Source organism: Pleurodeles waltl, chromosome 5 (assembly GCF_031143425.1).
Source record: "Pleurodeles waltl isolate 20211129_DDA chromosome 5, aPleWal1.hap1.20221129, whole genome shotgun sequence".
NCBI lineage: Eukaryota > Metazoa > Chordata > Amphibia > Caudata > Salamandridae > Pleurodeles > Pleurodeles waltl.
In genome coordinates, this window is record NC_090444.1 from 891,011,013 (window position 1) to 891,030,064 (window position 19,052).

A 19,052-nucleotide genomic window follows, 5' to 3' on the forward strand; every position below is an offset into this window, starting at 1 on the left:
GGAAGTAACACCTCTAGTGGCAGGCTGCCATTGTTAGGTGTCCTGAGAGCCGTTGGCATGTTCCCCCAGGAAGGCAGAAGACAGTCTTGTGGTCAGCTTCAGCAAACGGCCACTGGAAAACTGAGCAGCATAGTAGCAACTGTCTAAAAGTTGCATTTGACAAAAAGTTACATTAATTTTGACTTGGGCATCAATTCCAGTTTATTGTAACAAGTTGGTTGATATATTGAAGTACCAACTTGGGTAGTCTCATTCAGAAGTGAGCACAGCTGAGGGGTTCAGCATGTAACAACACTCGCCATTGGCCTTTCTACTTGTAAAAACAACAATGGGGGTTTTTTCCTGCCAGAACATGTTAAATACATGTTCTACTTTCTAGTATGCTGCATCCCTGCCCTTTGGACTTGATAGGCCTGCTGTAGGGCGACATACACATATTGAAAATAGAGTTTGGGCTTTGCCGTTAATTAAAAATGGCATGGTTGAGTTGGCAGTTTTAACCTGCCCTTCCAGTTTGCAGTTGCAAAATAGGAGCCATGATTTACCTTGCCCCACTTGGGGTAGCACAATAAGTGTTTCAGTCGCTCAAGGGACATTCTAACTGACACGTCTGGGTACCCCTGGTAGCATATACCAGGGACCAGGAGGTCATTTAGGTTGTGCCAATTAAGTATGAGCCAATCAAAGATACAAGTTTACAGGTGAGGCCACTGGCACCGAGGTCTGCTTACCAGGTTTCAGTACATTCAAGATTGAAAAACGAGCAGCATCCGTCCAAAAATGTGGGTCTGACCCGTAGGAGGGTGGCCTGGTTTGCAGTGGGTACCAAAGGTACTTACAACTTATACCAGGTCCAGTTATCCATTATTATAGAAATATAGTCAATGTCTACAAGCCAGGCTGTCTAGAGGAAGCTGTAGGCAGAGCAGCCAAGGATGAACTAGGAGACATGCAAAACTCTTGCAATACCACTGTAGTCACATAGTACTCACACACATGAAAGACTACTCAGTGTTATAAAGGTACTTTATTTTATTGACACAATGCCAAAAATACTTTGGAGACTATACTCCCATAGGAGGCAAGTAAATTATACAACATATACACTAGTAACCAAAAACAGGTAAGTAAATAGTCAGAAAATAGTGCAAACAGTGAAAATCACAATTGGTTGCAATGGGCCTGAGGGAACCCAAACCATATACTAAAATAGTGGAATGTGAGAGTCGGTTTCCCACCTAGGCAAGTGTAGAGTGTAGAGGGGTGCTGGGAGTGTAATAAAGCACCAAAGATAAGTAAAATACCCCACCCCAGAGCCCAGGAAAACAGGAGTAAAACACAGCAAGTTTCCTAAAACACACTAGAAGTCATGATGGAAGATAATGCAAGAACCAGAAGAGCCTGCAAGACACCAACAATGGATTCCTGGACCTGAAGACCTGTGGAAGAAGGGGACCAAGTCCTAGAATCACTGAAGAGTCCAGGGAGAACAGGAGCCCCTGCTAACCCGGATGAAGGTGCAAAAGAAGAACCACCAGTGAGAAGAGAAAGTCAGTATTGCACCAAAGAAGACAGATGCAGGTTGCTGGTTGGTACAGAAGATGTCCCACGCCGGATGGATGAATGCAGTCTGGTTTGCACCGCTGGACTCTGCCAACAAGCCTTGGTTCATGCAAAACATGCGGTTGGTGGAAAATGACACTGCCCGGGACCAGGTGGCCTCTACTCAGGAGGGGGAGACAGAAGGGGCTCTCAGTAACTCAGAGCCCTCAGAAGACCAGGCAGCGCACACACAGGCGTCCCACAGCACTGGGACAAAGGAGTTGTAAATGGAGGCCCACGCAGCATGACACAAAGGATTCCCATGGCGTCGGAGAACCACTCAGGAAGCTGTACGTTGCAGGATGGAGTGCTGGGGGCCTAAGCTGTGCTGTGCATGAAGAACTTCTTGGAAGCACGCACACAAACCTTGGCAACTGCACGTCATGTGGTGCATGGGGATACTGTCTTGCGTGGGGAGGCAAGCTCTTACCTCCACCAAATTTGGAGAGCTGGACATTGGGACTGTCGGAGTCACTTTAGTCCACCACCAGTATTGCTGGATCCATGCCTGTCATCTGGAGAGGGGACCCAAGCCACCGGTCGTCACTGCAAAGAGGTGCCAGCTGAAGCAGGGAAGTGACTCCATCACTCCCCCGGAGATTCCTTCGGGTTCTTCTGGTGCAGGCTGAAGACAGGCAGTCCTCGGAGGATGCACAACCTGGAAACTGTTGCAGTTGTAGGCAAGAGCTGAAGATACAATGTTGCAGAAGTCGCCTTTGCTTCTTTGTTGCAGTTTTGTAGAGTTCCAGGGGCAGTCAGTGGTTGATCCCTCTGTAGAAGATGAAGTAAATGATGCAGAGGATTCCTGCTGGAGTCTTGCAATCCAAATCTCAGGAAACACCCAGAAGAGACCCTAAATAGCCTTGAGAGGATTGGTCACCTAAACAGGTAAACACCTATCAGGAGGGGTCTCTGAAGTCACCCACTAGCAATGGCCACTCAGATGTTCCCAAAGTGCCCCACCTACTTGGAATCCAAGATGGCTAAACTCGGGTACACTCTGGAGGAGCTCTGGGCACCACCCCTGGGGTGGTGATGGACGGGGGAGTGGTCACTCCCCTTTCCTTTGTCCAGTTTTGCTCCAGAGCAGGGAGTTGGGGTCCCTGAACTGGTGTAGACTGGATTATGCAAGGAGGGCACCATCTGTGCCCTTCAAATCATTTCCAGAGGCTCTGGGAGGATACCCCTCCCATGCCTGGAACACCTATTTCCAAAGGGAGAGGGTGTAACGCCCCTCTCCTAAAGGAAATGCATTGATCTGCCTTCCTGGGATTGAGCTGCTCAAGCTCCAGGAGGGCAGAAGACTGTCGGTGAGGTGGCAGGAGCTGGGGCTGCAGTGAAAACCTCAGAAGGCTGGTATGGCAGTACTGGGGGTCCACTGTAGAGCACCCAGAGTGCATGGAATTGTGCAACCAATACTAGAATCAGTATTAGGGTACAATTTCCAGTTAGACACCTTACATGGCCATATTCAGAGTTACCATGATGAAGCTGTACATAGGTATTGACTTATGTGCAGTGCACACTTAAAATGGCATCCCTGCACTCACAAAGTCTGGGAAAATGGGCCTGCACAATGTGGGGGTACCTCTGCTAGTGCAGGGGTGCCCGTCACACACAGGTACTTTGCACCCAGCCTTCGGGTCTGAAGGGTTGGCATATAGGTGACATAAGTGACCTGGTGCAGTGAAAAAGTGCATGCGTTATTTGTACACAGGCTGCAATAGCAGTCCTGTAGAAGCCTTTGCATGGATACCTTATGGGTGGCAAAAGAAATACAGCAGCCCATAAGGGTCCCCTGGATCCCCAATTCCCTTGGTACCTAAGTACCATATACTTAGGACTTATAAGAGGGGTCCAGTATGCCAATTTGGAGTGAAATAATGGGTTACCAGTATGTAAGGACAAATTTGGAACCAGAGAGAGCATGAGCACTGGGGTCCTGGGTTAGCAGGATCCCAGTGACACAGTAAAGCATACTGACAAAAACAGTGAAACATACTGACAAGTAGGTCACAAACCATAAGCACTGGGGTCCTGACTAGCAGGGTCCCAGTGACACACTCAAAACACACTGACAACGAGGCCAAAAATGGGGGTAATCATGCTAGAAAGAGGCTTTCTCACATGACCCAGCCGCGGCCCATCCTTTGGGGCTCAGAGGCCAAGCCCTCCACCTTTTGCCCCTAATGAAGAGTGCCTGTCAGGCTGAGCAAAGGTCAGCCTGACAGTCACTATTCATTTTCAGGTCAGGCAGCCAGGAGCTAGACATGCGCTATTTGTGCATGCTTCTGGCTGTCTGAGCTGAACATGCTGGGGCAAAGAAGTAACATCTGTGTGTACGTGACCTCTTCAGCTTAGCAAAGGTGCCCGGAGGCCCTCCTCCTGATGACTAGGGGAACGTCCCTGATTGCTTCAGTTTTAAGCTTTGAAGTGCCCAGGGCCGAATGTCAATTAGTGACACCTTGACACAAACTGGGGTGGGGTTAACAGTCTCACTGATCACATCCCACTCTGTGACCTCCGAGGCAGAGCTGATGGTGTGGGGGATAGAGAGGTTTTTTTTTTTGTTGTTTTTTAAGTGAATGTTTGGTGCCTGCATGTATGTTTGAATATTTGATAATGAGTGGTGTGAATGGATGTGTGTGTGGGGCGTGTGTAAATGAATATGTCTGAGTGTGCCTGTGTGTCCCGCCCACCTCCCTCCCTCCTAAAATTACCAGCCGCCACTGGTATGACCATATGAAACTGGCATTTCCCTAAAAGGCCCCCTTCAGACTAAATGTGCAACAAGCAACTAACCCTTATCCTGGTAGTTGTCAACATCTCAGTGGAAGAACCTGGAAAGGCCATCTGTGGTGGTGTGGTAGTACCACCTCAACAATTTGTGGTTCTCTCCTCTCATCTGCATCAGCTACCAGAGAGGTTTGTGGTCAGTTTGAACTCTGAAGTGAGTTTGAAACAGGTAGGGTCTCACCCTCTACAGGGACCAGATCATAGCAAAGGCATCTCTCTTAATGACATATCAACACCATGCTGTGGGGAGGAGTTGCCCAATGATGGAGGCCCAAATCATTCACTTGTGACAATACCTCCCCAATACCATGTTCAGAAGCATCTGCCTGGACAATTAACTTCTTACTAAAATCAGGTGACTTCACGGCAGGTGCTGGAAGCAGAGCTTTCTTGAGTGTGTCAAAAGCTTTTTGACACTAATCAGCCCAGACAAACTTTCTGGGTTGTTTCTTGGAGGTGAGTTATGTTAGTGGTGCCACTATGGTACCATAACCCTTAAAAAACCTCTTGTAATATCCAGTCAGGCCAAGAATGGCTCTGACTTGGGTCTGTGTTTCAGGAGCTTCCCAGGCTAGATGTGTCTGGATTTTGGGCTAAGGAGGTTGTATATGGCCTTCACTCACTTGGTGGCCTAGGTATACAAGAAATCCTTGCCCTATTTGCCACTTACTTGCTTTGATGGGCCTGCATTTTGCAGCACCCGAAGCACTTCCTTGAGGTGGAGCAGGTGATCTTCTGTATCAGGTGGAACTAAATACAGCATTATCATCCATTTGTGCTGCAAGGAAACTTTTTTCAGGTCTGAAAGTACTCTGTTCACAAACTGTTCTGGAAGGTGGCCAGTGCATGTTTCAAATCAAAGAGCATCACTTTGAATGGAAAGTGACCTTCAGGGTAGAAAAAGCAGACCTCTCCTTGTCTCCTGGTGTGAGGGCTGCCAATAACCTGAAGTTAGGTCAAAGATACTCCGATATTTTGCAGCCCCTAACTTGGTATGGGATAGGCATTGGTTCTGGTGACTGCATTTGGGCCTCTGTAGTCCACAGAGAACCTATTTTCAGGCGTCCCTTTGAATTTCTGGTCCTGGACCCTTGGGCTTCACGGCGCCGAGGAGCGGCCATCACACGATCTGGGCTCCAAAAGCATCCCAGCATGCTTCCTCAGCTTTTATGGCCCTACGCCACAAATAGGAAGTAAGCCAACTGACTATTTGAGCCACTGCTTTTAACTAGGGGACATCTCTATGAGCAAGAAACAGCAAGGACAGTCATCTCCTTTGCTAGCCCAAGTAGCAGAAGGTGCAGCCCAACTTCACTGCAGCCTCTTCTTTGCTTGTTCCACGATCAGCAGGGCAGTCCTTATTTGGTCCTCTTCTTCCAGTTAAGCAAGATCTGAGTGCCAGGGGTGCCTCAATTATGCTAAGAAAGTGCCTTTAGGGGAAGTCCCGATCACTAGCCAATGGGCTACTAGGTTCCTTCCCACCTAAGGTCAACTCCTGTGATTTGTGCATCTAGTTATCCCAGAGTGCGCTATTCTGTCCACTTCCAAAATGTCAGGACCCCTCTCTTGGACTGTGGAGCTTGTAGCCCGCCCTACAGATATGGCTACCTTTGGGCTACACACCCATGGAAAAACCAGCTTGGCCAGTTTTCCCTCCTCTGTCCCCTACGCCAACTGGTATACCCAAACACAAAGAGCAGCCTCTCACTAGTGTGTTCATCATTTGGCCTTCAAAGGCTGCTTCCCCTTTGCAGCTTGTTTTCTGGGCCAACAACCCATGTGGCTTCATGGCAGGAGGTGGTAACACCTCCTGCAGTGGCAGGCCTCTATTCTTACCTGTATTGGGAGCTGTTGATACGTCTCCCTAAGCAGACAGAAGGCGGTCTCGTACCCAGCCTCGGCAAATGATCTCTGGAAAACTGACATACATAGTGGCAACTTTCAAAAAGTTGCATGTAGCAACAAGTTGTATTCATTTTGACTTGGGCATCAAGACAGGCAATTAAATGAGTTGTTTGACACTTTGACGGAGCAACTTTGTCCCATTCAGGACTTAGCACAGCTGAAGTGTTCAGCGTGTAACTTTGCACTTGCCAGAGGGGCTAACAGTCCCTTTCTAAGTAAAAACAATAGTGGGTTTTTACTGCCAGAACATGTTAAACACGTTCAACTTTTCTAATAAGTTGCACGCTGCCTTCGGACTCGATAGGCCTACTGTAGGGGTGACTTACACATATTTAAAAGGAAGTTAGAGCTTTGCCATTGACTAAAATGACGAGGTTGAGTTACCCGTTTTAACCTTCCCTTCCAGTCTGTAGTGGCAGCGTAGGAGCCATATTTTACTATGTCCCACTCATGGTAACAAAATAAGTGTTGCAGTCTCTGAAGAGACACTCTAACTTACATGCCCTGGGTACCCATGGTGTCATATACTATGAAATAGAAGTAAATTAGCTTGTGCAATTATGTGTGAGCCAATTAAAGATACAAGTTATTGGTCAGTGCACTGGCACTGAGGGCTGGTTAGCAGGCCTTGGTACACTCTCAGAATCGAAAAACCAGCAACATCTGTCAAGCTCTGAGGGTGACCATACAAAAAGAGGCATTTCCATACAGTGCCTAAGAGCTATGCTATACACAGACATTGATACCTGGGTGCACGTGAATAGTGAACCCCTGAAGCACACAACTAGAAATCCCTCCCATCGGCCCTCATTTTGAATGACTCCTTTAAAACTCCTGATAGCTCCACTCTCAGAGTTATCAACAGCACAGGTATGACTAAATCCATGGGGTGGTGCAGACTGAACAGTGAAGTAACAAGTGGGAACCAAAGGTTAACTGAAGAAATAAGGATTTTCTGGGGGAATCCAACTTTACGTAAGATTGTCTAGGTAATTCCTCATTTGACCATAGTTTTAGTCCCAGAGATTTGACCTGCTTGAAGCAAGTGAAATCCCAGGGTAAAAAACACTTGACCAAAAAATTCACAGATCTTGTAATTCTGAAGGCTTGCTAACTGGAATTACCAGTGCCATCAGTATTGAAGACGCATTATTTGTAAGGTCCTTGAGAGTTAAAAGCATGAACACCACCACATTTTATTTTTTTCCCCCACACACAGGACATATAAAGAGTATGACTGTTAAACATGTATTCGAAAAATACTAAAATTAATTAGTCCAACAAAACTAGACTTCAAACATTTTAATTATACATCGCTTTTGAAAGAGAAAAAAAGTAAAAGCACACCATTGTATTTAAATAACAAAATAATGTAAACTGAAATCAGTATTTTTTTTAAACAAATAATCGAGGTTTTGAATCTCAACAGTAAATGATTAGCCAGGGAGAATGTACACTAATTGTAAAACTGTAGAACATCCATTTCTTCGTCCTTGTCCGCACGAGCTAGTTTCTATCTTCAAATTGCGATTTGTTCTTTAAAAGATAGGCCGCTAAAAATTCGATGGGATTCGGAGGCCTGTGGGAAGATGGAGATCAATTTAAATTTAAAAAAGAACACTCAGCTCGTTTTAAAGCACACATCTGAAAGGCGATCTAAAGGCTACCACATTGAAGTTTCTTTAAAAGGAACATCACTTAATACTCTGGCGAGTCTTCCGATCATACAATATGCATGCATCGTCTCATTCCTATGTAATATTCTCATCCAAGAAATTTAACAGTCCCAAGTGTGTTACAAATAAAAATGTATTATAAAATAATAACCACATCATGTAACCCATATGCTGAGTCACATCTTAACACTCCTCTTTTTTGCTGCTCACCTCTAAAATAGGTGGTTCTGTTCTCTCTCAATATTTGTTGAGTTGATGGTGTTTGGCGCAGAAAAAAGGTATACCATGTAAGTTTTCCAAGGTAAGTAATACTCTTAAATGCTGGTCACTATTATGTCCGTTTCCCTGGCTTCGAACTGTGTGATGCCTTGACTGTTTCTTTCTCTGTGGCATTCCACACAAGACAGATTTCAAAGGTTTGAAAGACTCACGCAATGCGTGTTTGTAGCTATTCACATGTCAACCAACTCTTGCAACACCAGCAGAAAGGTACCAGTTAATGATCACGTAAAGGATTCCGGTGCATATGTGAGACAGCTAACAATCATCAGTACGTTTGTAAGGGTGCCTGATCGTAAGGCCTCTCGAGAGCCAACAACCCTGCACAGCTTTAGGACAACAAAGCTAAGAGCGCATCCTTCAGCAGCACTAAGTGGCCTCTCGCGTGGTGCAACAGGGCATCTGAGACAGTGTTGTTGGTCTACGCCTATTAACCATCTCTGTGTGTAGCAGCAGTTAAAGTGGCTGGGCTGGTGTACCTACGTCTGCATAGTGTTGCAAGTTAAAGTGATTTTGAGTGTGTTTGACACTTGTGTTCGTTTCTAGTGTGGGTTTCAACTGCAGTCCTCTTCATTGTCAATTTTGGGTCAACCCATATCCTCTGAGGGAGGGGAAAGCAAAGCCTTGATCCTGGGTGCGTAGTTAGCTGACAGCTTTAGGAAGGTGCTGGGATCATCACTGGACAAGTCTGTTCAAAGGACAGTTTAAGCCTTTTGAAGCTTCTTCATCAAAGGCTGAACGCCCTAACAATAGAGACTGAGACACCCAATGACTCTGCCAAGTTGTAGGACTAGGCACACGACCACAATGAGTTGTGGTGCTGGAAGGCCATCAAAATGAGGGACAAGAGTACAAAGGTGGAGGATGCAGTATGCGTAAAGTATGAGGAATGACTATGAAGGGGAGTTTCTCTGCAGAACCCCAAGGAGGTCTTGAGGAGTCAGTTGGAATGGGAATCTCCGCAGCATGGTGTACAGCCATGACCCGCTGCTCTCAGTGCCGAGAAGTGACGCAGGGAGTGGAGTGCAATGCAACCAGCTGCAGAGAAACTGAGGGTCAGACAAAGTCGCGGCTGCAGCTAGCTTGCTGGAAGGGCCGCTGCTGCTACAGTGGCAGAAGTGGTGCAGCAGAAATGCAGGAGGTAAGCCGGAGGGGTAAGATGGGGAGCAAAGGGAGCGACCACATATCCCCCCCCCCCCCTTTGTCGCCTCCCTTGCCGTCTGCCGTGCCTCACCATCGTCTCATCTGACTCACCAGACTCTCCTCAACGTGTCCCTGCACCATGTCAGACCTACGCTGGTTTTGGGACCAGCTCAGAGACTCATGGACTAGGCCACCCCCCACGCCTTCTCCGCCATTTACCAAAGCTTGCAGCCTCACTGTGTCCCTACCTCACCCTCTACCTCGCCTCTTTGCCAACAATTTGTAAACACTGAGGCAAAACTATTGGGGCAACCACCGGGAAGAGCACAGGGTGGCCTGAAGGGTCAGGATTGGAACCAGACTTTCCAAACAGAGGGCCCAGGGAAGTGTCTGAAACAGGAGGAAAACAGAAGCCTTTTGGAGACCATGGGAGGCACGGTACATTGCGAGGTCAGCAGAGGCAGCCAGTGGAGGCAGTCAAGGTCCTGGGTACAGCCGGTTGACCTGTATGCCTCGCAGCATGCCAAATAGCTACCTCACAGCTACCTCGGCCCATCTCCCGCCATCAACCCACCATCTAATGACAGTTTGTTCCATCACCCAGCACCAATACTCACATCTTTACTTTCACCTCTGCACTCCAAACAAGCAACAAAGGCGAGAGTGCTTGTGCCCTCTTCAGTTTCAACAAGGTGCCAAGACACCCTTGGGGGTCTGGCAAACCACGGGAGGTGTGTGGTGGCACTGAACAGGCTGCAATGGAGCCTGGGACCCAGAAACTGGAAGCACAGAAGTGCAAGCACCACTACTGTCCAGGTCAGGAGGAAGGACAGGGACTTGAATTCACAGTGGCCTACGCCTACCATCATTGCACGATCGCATCACCTCCAGTAAAACCCTGGCATTAATTCACACCACGCATACAATGCCCTTGTTTTCTTTTGACTGTTTTGATTAGTTTGACAGCTTGAGGTAATAACAGTTTAACACAGCTAAATAAGCGACAAAAAAGAAGCAACAGTAAGACGCAAAACGGTGACTCCCACCATAGTCAGGTGGCCAGCCACTTAATTTCTCTATGAGGTCAGGGAAGATAAGGAGACCACCCCTTATCACCAGGGGAGGAGCCAAGCGGAAAAAGATGAAATCTGCAAAAACAAGAAAGCAAACCCACACCCCGGATCCCTCAGTCAAGTTCGACTCAAATCTATTGGTCACATCAAATAGGGACCAAGACCCACAGGGGGGTACCGCATAAGTAGTCCTATTTACTCTTCCCAACCAAAAATCTATTCCAAGTTCTTCTTTTTGAAAGACGCAGGTTTCATCATCTTCTCAACTTGTAAAGAAACAAGGTCTACAATCACCAATCTAGCCCCAGCAGCTCTGACAACTGCAAGGGACAGGCATCCATTCAGCAGAGGCCTTCATAAACCTCACAGCCAAAAACGTCCAGGATGTACAAGCAAATGAGGGTATAAGCTCTGCCCCAGCACAACCTACCTCCCAGCACATGTTGTCAAGTCAAAAGGGACAAAAGGACAAAGAAGATGACAGACACGCTACTGGTCACCAGAAGGTGGCACTGGCACTAACAAATCAGGCCAGTGAGGCAAGAAACAGGGAAACTACCCAGGAATACACCCTTGATTCATCCAGTGTACACAGCACAACCTTGGCCCAGGGGACCAGTACAGCCGATGCCGTCAGGTCAATTGCCACTAAACTTATGGGAGATCCACAACCAAACACCAGGATCTCAAATTCACCATCACTCGCACATCGGATTCTATAACTTGTACAGTGCCTAAAGAGGCTCTGGAAGACACATTATTAGGTGGACGAGCAGGGGGCCATCTCATACCTGGGCACTCAGGAGTGGGCAGTGATGTTGGCCTTCTATTCTCTGAACCCACCACAGGAATATTTCCCTCTTGCTGCAACTCAGGACCCAAGGGACAGGCTGGAGCCATCAACAGGGAGCAGGGTGAGTGTTGGCATAACTGGAGCATTGCAAACGGACAACGGATGGACGTCTCTGTGAAACAGCATGCAACTGTCAGTTGAAGCCCCCAATACCAGTCCGTTAAGATGGACATACAGCTGACTTTACTAAATACTCTGGCCGTCTATGTTGCAGACATCAATGAGAAGCTGGGAGATCTCAACTCATTGATAAATAGGCACAGTTGGCGACAAAACTGATGTTCAGCTGCAGCCTGATTGTGGACAAATGGCCTACCATTTCCCCTTACACTCAACACTGTGCTAAAAGAATTCAAGAAAGCCACACTATCAAAGTGGGAATCACTGTCCCAGGAAAGCTGGATCAGGGAACGTCAGCGGCTCCAGACCCCAAAACCATTCAAGCTCCACAAACTGTTCACAAGAGAACCCTACCTGCCTTTCCACCGCAGGTCAACAAGGAACTCAAGTCTAAGACCTCATTTTTGCCTACGACCACTCCAGTTCAAAATGCAAAACAAAGATGATTGCAAAGAAAGATGGGCCGGAACAGAAGAACTATCACAACACAACAAGCTGTGTATCCTCTCTTTTGTCCATCACACACTAAACTGAAGGACGTACCATCTGGCCCAGTCTTATATCCACCTCTTTCATCCACCCGACAGCCTAGGAGATACCAGTCAACCATCTCCAGAAGTTCCCTTCCACTCCCATCAAGATCTTATGAGGGCAGACAAGCAAGAGAACCCAGAGACATCATCTGCGGATAAGTATTACCCTACAGAAAAGCAGGGATCCTCAACACCATGCCTCATTGCACCTATTCAGTCCAGGGGAGCCACAAAGTACGGACACACCGGAATTGTCCCCCAGGCCTGATCCAGCTACAGAGAGAACTCCAGCAAGAAACTCAGTGCTGGCCAAAAGATAAGGCCCCAGAGAGTGCCAACGGAGCCACAGTTTAAGTCTAACAGATGCCTGTCTCAAAACTGGATGCCACAGACTTGGTCCCCGGCCGTCAAATGCCTCCTGGAGGTACATGGAATTCTACAATTGGGGAACTCTGCACAGGAGGGAGGTCAAGTCAAAGGTATGGGGATGCAGGGCTCCCTTCAATTAATGGTCACTTTCTGCCAACAGGACAAAACAATCTAGAAGCCATGGGGCCAAACCCGTTGACAGGCTCTGAATCAGCCAGTCAGTGCTCTAGTGGTGGGCCCACGCACACACCCCTTTGAACCTGCAATTGGATTTTAGCATCCTTCTCTTCAATCCCGGGTACAAGTCAAGAGGCACATGTGATACTCTGAATAAAGGCAACATCTTACTGCTGCTGTCAACTATTTCGTCCTTAGAGGAAATCAAGTCAAGTGATTTGCTCGGGATAGAATGTATTGGTCCAGAAGCTGCATCTGCAAGTAAAGTCACGAAGGCCACTTGGAGAACATCACCAATCGCACAAGAAGTACCAGCTGAAAATCATTAAATTGAGGAATGGGGCATAAATATTATCCTACATTACAACACAGGCTACCCCTCTTCCTACTCTCTAATAAGGGTGATGGAGCGAATCACTTGGCAAACTCTGTCAGCTTGGTACTCAGAGGAACGCGGGGTCAGTTGCCCAAAAGAAGGTGGATGTCCAACGACAGAGATTGGGGCCGGTTATACCTATCTCATTACACAAATACACCTTCTAATCTCAGGCGGATAGCTAGAACAATCAACAGAGCAACTGGCAGCCAATGACAAATTCTGCATTAGGGCAAGCATCCACAATAGAGTAAACCCACCTTTCATTTGGGTTTGTGGAATGCCAGTGGGTTGGCAAGTAAAGTTACGGACCCAGAGTTTTTGTCCTATATTACATACCTTGACATCATTCTGTTCCAGGAAACCTGGTTGGCTGAACCACTTCAACTCTAGGGATTCATCTGCTTCTCCTCGCCAGCAGTTAGGTAATCCCACTGTGGTCATCTATTAGGTGGGGTGGCAACATACCTATCATCAACTTGCACAACCATGGCAGAGGAATTCTGCCCAACGTCACAGTCTATAGTTGCAGTCAAGCTCAGCTTTATTATGGATGGGAAGAAGTAGGAGATTATAAAATTCAACACGGACATCCACCCAAAACTCAACGTACAAGCCTCAAAACATCTTGTGGATCAACTCTTGATGCACATGAGCAACCTGGACTCCTCCAACTTCATCCTTTCAGGGGACCTAAATTTACACCACTTGGGCTCCTCTGCGGACGACGTAGTGAGGCCTCAGTCCCTACACTGGAATATCCCAGAACAGAGTAAAAATCTTCACGGCAGAGCAAGCAAGACTGCAAGACACTTACTGGATGATCTGGAGCACATCAACTTTGTCTCTTCTCATTGCGACTAGGGAACAAAGAAGACGGTGCTCATCGACCACAAGAGATGCTCCTTTAACCATTTGTCCCTGATTTGGAATGTTCGGCAGAAGCCCCTCTTTCCAGCTTTAGGGTTAATTTCAAGATAATCAAATCTTTGCTCCCTGAAGTACCTTGTCCATCATTGCTAACAAAGGGCTTTCTAATAACTCAAGAATCACTTCATGTGCCCTATTAAAAGGTGGGAAAGCTTCACTGCCAAGCTAGAAACGTACTTCTCTACATTACATATAGTAAAAATTCATCCAGTTGGACTCCAATTGAGCAGCAAAAACTACTGAAACAACTCAAAAGGACTAGATACAGTATGCTGAGATCACTGAGAAGCAACTCTGGAGACCTACATCACCACCCACTGATGCACCAGCAAAGACGCACACAAACTAAAATGGCTTGCTAACAGAAGTCGGGAAGACCAACTTTGGACAAAGCTATTTACTAATATTTACTATGGGGCACGGTAAATAAAATAATGTGACCTTCTCATGGGGGCACATAGCATCATATATCCCAGAGTAGACCTGGGTAGGCAACCTGTGTGCCAGCCCGCAAATCTGATGAACAAAGTTGTTCTGTCTAATGATTGGTCAGGCAGCAGTGCTCCTGCTTCAGCTGGCAATTGCCTGCTAGAACCCTGGCTACCCTATACAACAATAATCAAGTGTCAAATCACAAAAAGTAGGAGGGAGAAGGCTCTGGGTCCAAACGGCATTCCGCCAGCCCTCTTCAAGCAAGATGTCGAACACTGGACAGTGACCCTGGATCCTCTTTTTCAAGAAATCATACAATCGAGGAAATTCCCTACCTCTTGGAAAGGCTCAGTCATTTCCCCCAATATTCAGAAGTGGAGAAAAATCTTCACACGAAAACAATCGCTTGGTCACTCTGATCGACATTGAGGAAAAATATTTTGCGGGCACATTGCTCGAAGAACTACAAGCCTGGGCATCAACAAATCAAACCAGGTTTTCTAAAATTACAGGCACATTAACCAATCTCCTGGACATGGCAACACTCAAGACAACACAAGATCTTCTAAGTAGCCCCTCCAGCTCTGCTTTATCAATTTCAGGCCTGCATTCAATACCATCGACCTGGCCAGGCTGTGGAGGAAACTGGCAATCTGCAACATTCCGCGGCCACTTCTAGACATGCTAATATTACTCCACTTCGATACCTGGGGGCAGGTGAACCTGTGCATAGGCAAGCATCTGTCCAGAGGAACTGCAACGACCAACTAATTAAAACAGAGGAGTGCTCGCCCCGCGCTATTCAATCTTTACATGGCCCACTTAATGCAGAAACTCAACCCTTTCCAGGGGTGTGGAATTTCTTAAAATATCTACTTGTCCTGTAAAAAGATCTACTTGTCCCTCTGGTGCCATGTAGTGTGACAACAAATTATGGCAGCAATCTCATTATGTAAGAGCTCTGATAATAGCCTCTCTGATTAAGCCAGGGCTACTACCATAGTAGGGCTTGAATACTTGCAGTTTCAATCCCTACTGTAGCAATTTCCTTATTCTGCCACCTTTCTGCCGATCTGCATACTGGGGTTGGAGGAAGCAGTAAGCAATAGTTCCAGGGCTGGAATGCCTTTGAGTCTGCAAACCTACTAACCTGCATTTTTTAAAGATTTTCACCAGCTTCTCTCTAAGATTTTCCCATAATAAGAAAGGTTGGAAATTTACTCCTGACAATGGCAGAATTAGAACTTCTTCCAGGGTTGGGAAGAAAGTGGCTGGAGGGAAAATGAACTTGCAAATGCTCAATAGATTTTCACATGAGCAGATCTACACATGCGTATTTACCCATGCTAAAATACAGTTCACAAATATTTTATTGGGGTACGATTTCCTGGTATACTTCTCTTGAAAGCCACTAATTCAAAGACATATACCATGGGTGCACTTTTGTGACTTTAAGAATTTGGGGCCACATGTAGATAGGTTCAGATTTGCGACGCGCAATTTGCAAGGGGGTCGCAAATGCCCACCTCATGAATAATCATGAGGTGGGTTGAAATTTGCGACCACCTTGCGAATGGCGGCCCTCACAGGGATGGTGGCCTGCTGGAGACAGCAGACCACCATGTCTGTGACTGCTTTTCAATAGAGCAGTTTTTTTTTTGGTAATGCAGCACGTTTTCGTTTCATTTTTTCAGAGCAGGCAGTGGTCCACAGAATTTTTTTTAACAGTGACATTCACAACGGGGAAGGGGTCCCATGGGGACCCCTTCCCTTTTGCGAATGGGTTAGCACCCATTTGAAATGGGTGCAAACTGCGATTGGTTTGCGCCCACGGTCACAAAACAATCCTACATTGCACTGCGTGTCGCAATTAGGAAGGGAACACCCCTTCCTAATTGCGAGTCGCAAACCCGTTTTTTCAGTGTTTGTTTATTTTCATGCTTCCCATAATCATGTTGAAAATGGTTACACTGATTTTCCATTAGAAGTATTTTTTGGAAATACTAGCATGCATCAACACATTTTACTAAATGACACTGCAAAGAAATAGCACCTAAAATTTCATGGTAGCGAAACGTTTTCCCTACTTGCATTTTTTCTGAACATTTTATTTTAAAAGCAAAGACTCTTCTCTCTTGCTTACAAGCTTCTGCAAACATTTGCATCTAATCAGAGAGCATTCTGGGAGCATTATACTTAGCCTCATAGCCTAAACTTTTCAAACATTTGTGTACACATTTGTTTTTTTTTTGTACTGGAACCAACGTCAGTAGTGAAGTGTAACCTTAAAAATGTATTTACAGCACTCACCCTAATAATGAAGGCTTTCAAATAATGACCCATAAATACAAGTTTGAATAGCATTATCTTTTGGAAACACATTACCTCAACTGCAGAGAGTTCCACTCTCTGTAAACTGGCAGCCAAAGGGTTTGTGCTGCAGAGGGTTGGGCCTACTTGTCCCAAGAACAAAGTAAACATGAAAACTTGTTGCCCTTGACCCCAAACAAGATGTCCCGGGCGTCGGGCGATAGGAATAGGAATTCCACATCCCTGCCTACTATGGTAGTAGCCCTGGCATAATCAGCGAGGCTATTATCAGAGCTCTTACATAATGAGATTGCTGCCATAATTTGTTGCCACACTACATGGCACCAGTGGGACAAGTAGATTTGAGAAGCAACCTGTCCCCTGGACAAGTAGATATTTTAATAAATTCCACACCCCTGGAAGTTGTGCAAATGAATTGTCTGACATTTCCTGCTCAGTTGTCCACCTCAAGGATGCATCCTTGGGTATGGTTTTGCTTGAGGACCTGTAATGGCAAGAGAGGGTCTGGTCCATTGAAGATTTTGCTGCTTTTTCTCGAATGATGTGTGGTGGACTGGGATGAGGACTGGTTGTGATCCTTCCCACAACTTTAGTGGGTAGCCTGCCTCAGAGTGTTCAGCCCAGTTCACGCCCTCCTCCGGGTATTGCAGTAAAATGTCTGTTGATTAGCCATGATTTTAAGTCTAGCAGGGAAAAGGAGAGTGTATCGAAGGTGCATTTCCAGAGTCTACACCTGACGTCTGTGAAACTGCCTTGTGGTGTTGGGCCAGCACTGTATAGTCTGGTAACGTTTTCGAAGCAGACGCTGAACTGCCATTCTTGGAGTGACCACCGGATGCTGGTGTGTCTGCCTCTATAGGCAAGTATATTGGTGTTAGCACTGACAGCCTTAAAGTGGTCATCCCCCAACCTTTTGCCTGCCTCCTTCTATTTTTCTGACCCTGTTGTTGCTGGTTTTAGGACTCTGTGCACTTTACTACTGCTGTCCAGTGCTAAAGTGCCTATGCTCTCTTCCCTAAACATGGTACCCAAATGGCATATTTAGTTTACCTTTAAGTCCCTAGTTAAGTTCACTACATGTAGCCAGGGCCTGTAAATTAAATGCTACTAGTGGGTCTGCAGCACTGATTGTGCCACTCACATAAGCAGCCCCTTAACCATGTCTCAGGCCTGCCAATCCAAGGCCAATGTGTGCAGTTTCACTGCCACTTCGACTAAGCATTTAAAACTACTTGCCAAGCCTGAAACTCCCGCTTTTCTACATATAAGTCACCCCTAAGTTAGGCCCTAGGTAAACTATAGAGCACGTAGCTATGTAGGTAGAAGGCAGGACATGTACTCATGTGTTTTACATGTCCTGGTGGTGAAAAACTCAAATGTGTTTTCCACTACTGTGAGGCTTGCTCCGCTCAGACTAGCATAAGAACTGCCCTCAAATACTTTTGAGAGGCTGATCAGAACGAAGGAGGGGCCCTGTCATGTTTAGTATGTCCAGAATGGTAATACAAAATCCTGCTTACTGGTGAAGTTTGATTTAATATTACTATTTTTAAAAATGCCACTTTTAGAAAGTGGGCATTTCTCTGCACTTACTGGCATCTGTGCCTTACAGCTCGTCTCCAGTTCATGTCTGGTCTATGCTGGTTGACAGCTCCCCTTGTGCATTCCACCCAGACAGCCATAAACACAGGACACTCAGCTGCATCAGCATTCATCTGCTTACAGATGGGTGTCCCTGGGCAGGAAGGTTGGAGGGGCTCTCTCTTACACTTCAAAGACCAGTGACCTGCCCTCACACACACAGGAATGATAACATTCCACAGGGTTCCTCGCAGACAGGGCTGGGTTGAAAGGGGAACTTGTGCACTTCAAAACCACTCTTTGTAGTTTCCTCATATTCAAAGACAGTTTTGGGTATGTATACTGGGTCTGTGAACCCACCAAATGAGATACACAGGTCACTCAGTCACATCTGCATTCACCTGCATACTGAATGGGTCTCCCTGGACAGGAAGGGTGGAGGGGCTCCTGGCAGACAGGCGTGGGCTGAAAGGGGAACTTGTGCACTTCAAACCACTCTTTGATGTTTCCCTCACTTCAAAAACATTTTTGGGTATATAACCTGGGGCTCTGACCCCACCAAATCAGACACTTCTGGATCTACACCATAACTGTCAGAGGGACGGTCTGGCTGCCCAAAGGACTCATCTGGACTGCTTTGCTGAGAACGACTGCTGCCCTGTGACTTTGCTAGAAGTGATCGCAACACTGCGAAGTCAACTCATCACGTCTTGACCAACTGGATTCATTGACCCCGCCGATCATAAGGAACAGATGCCTCACCACCTATGCCGCACAAGCTCCCCCTGCAACCGGGCGGAAGTGATGCCTCACCTCCACTGCCTAGCAGTATGGAATGGACTCCAAAGCTCCCCGGACGCCGTAAGGGACGGGCAC

General features: G+C 46.7%; 1 protein-coding gene across 6 annotated transcripts in view; it reads right to left on the bottom strand.

Moving 5' to 3' along the window:
• Window positions 1-7,590: 7,590 nt before the first annotated feature.
• Window positions 7,591-19,052, bottom strand: part of DPY30 (dpy-30 histone methyltransferase complex regulatory subunit) — a 132,227-nt gene continuing 120,765 nt past the window's right edge. For all 6 annotated transcript variants that reach the window (XM_069235007.1, XM_069235010.1, XM_069235008.1 and 3 more), the window contains one exon: window positions 7,591-7,882. In XM_069235007.1, the coding sequence (XP_069091108.1) occupies window positions 7,810-7,882 (73 nt within the window). In that variant the 3' untranslated portion in view covers window positions 7,591-7,809. The remainder of the gene's footprint in view (window positions 7,883-19,052) is intronic.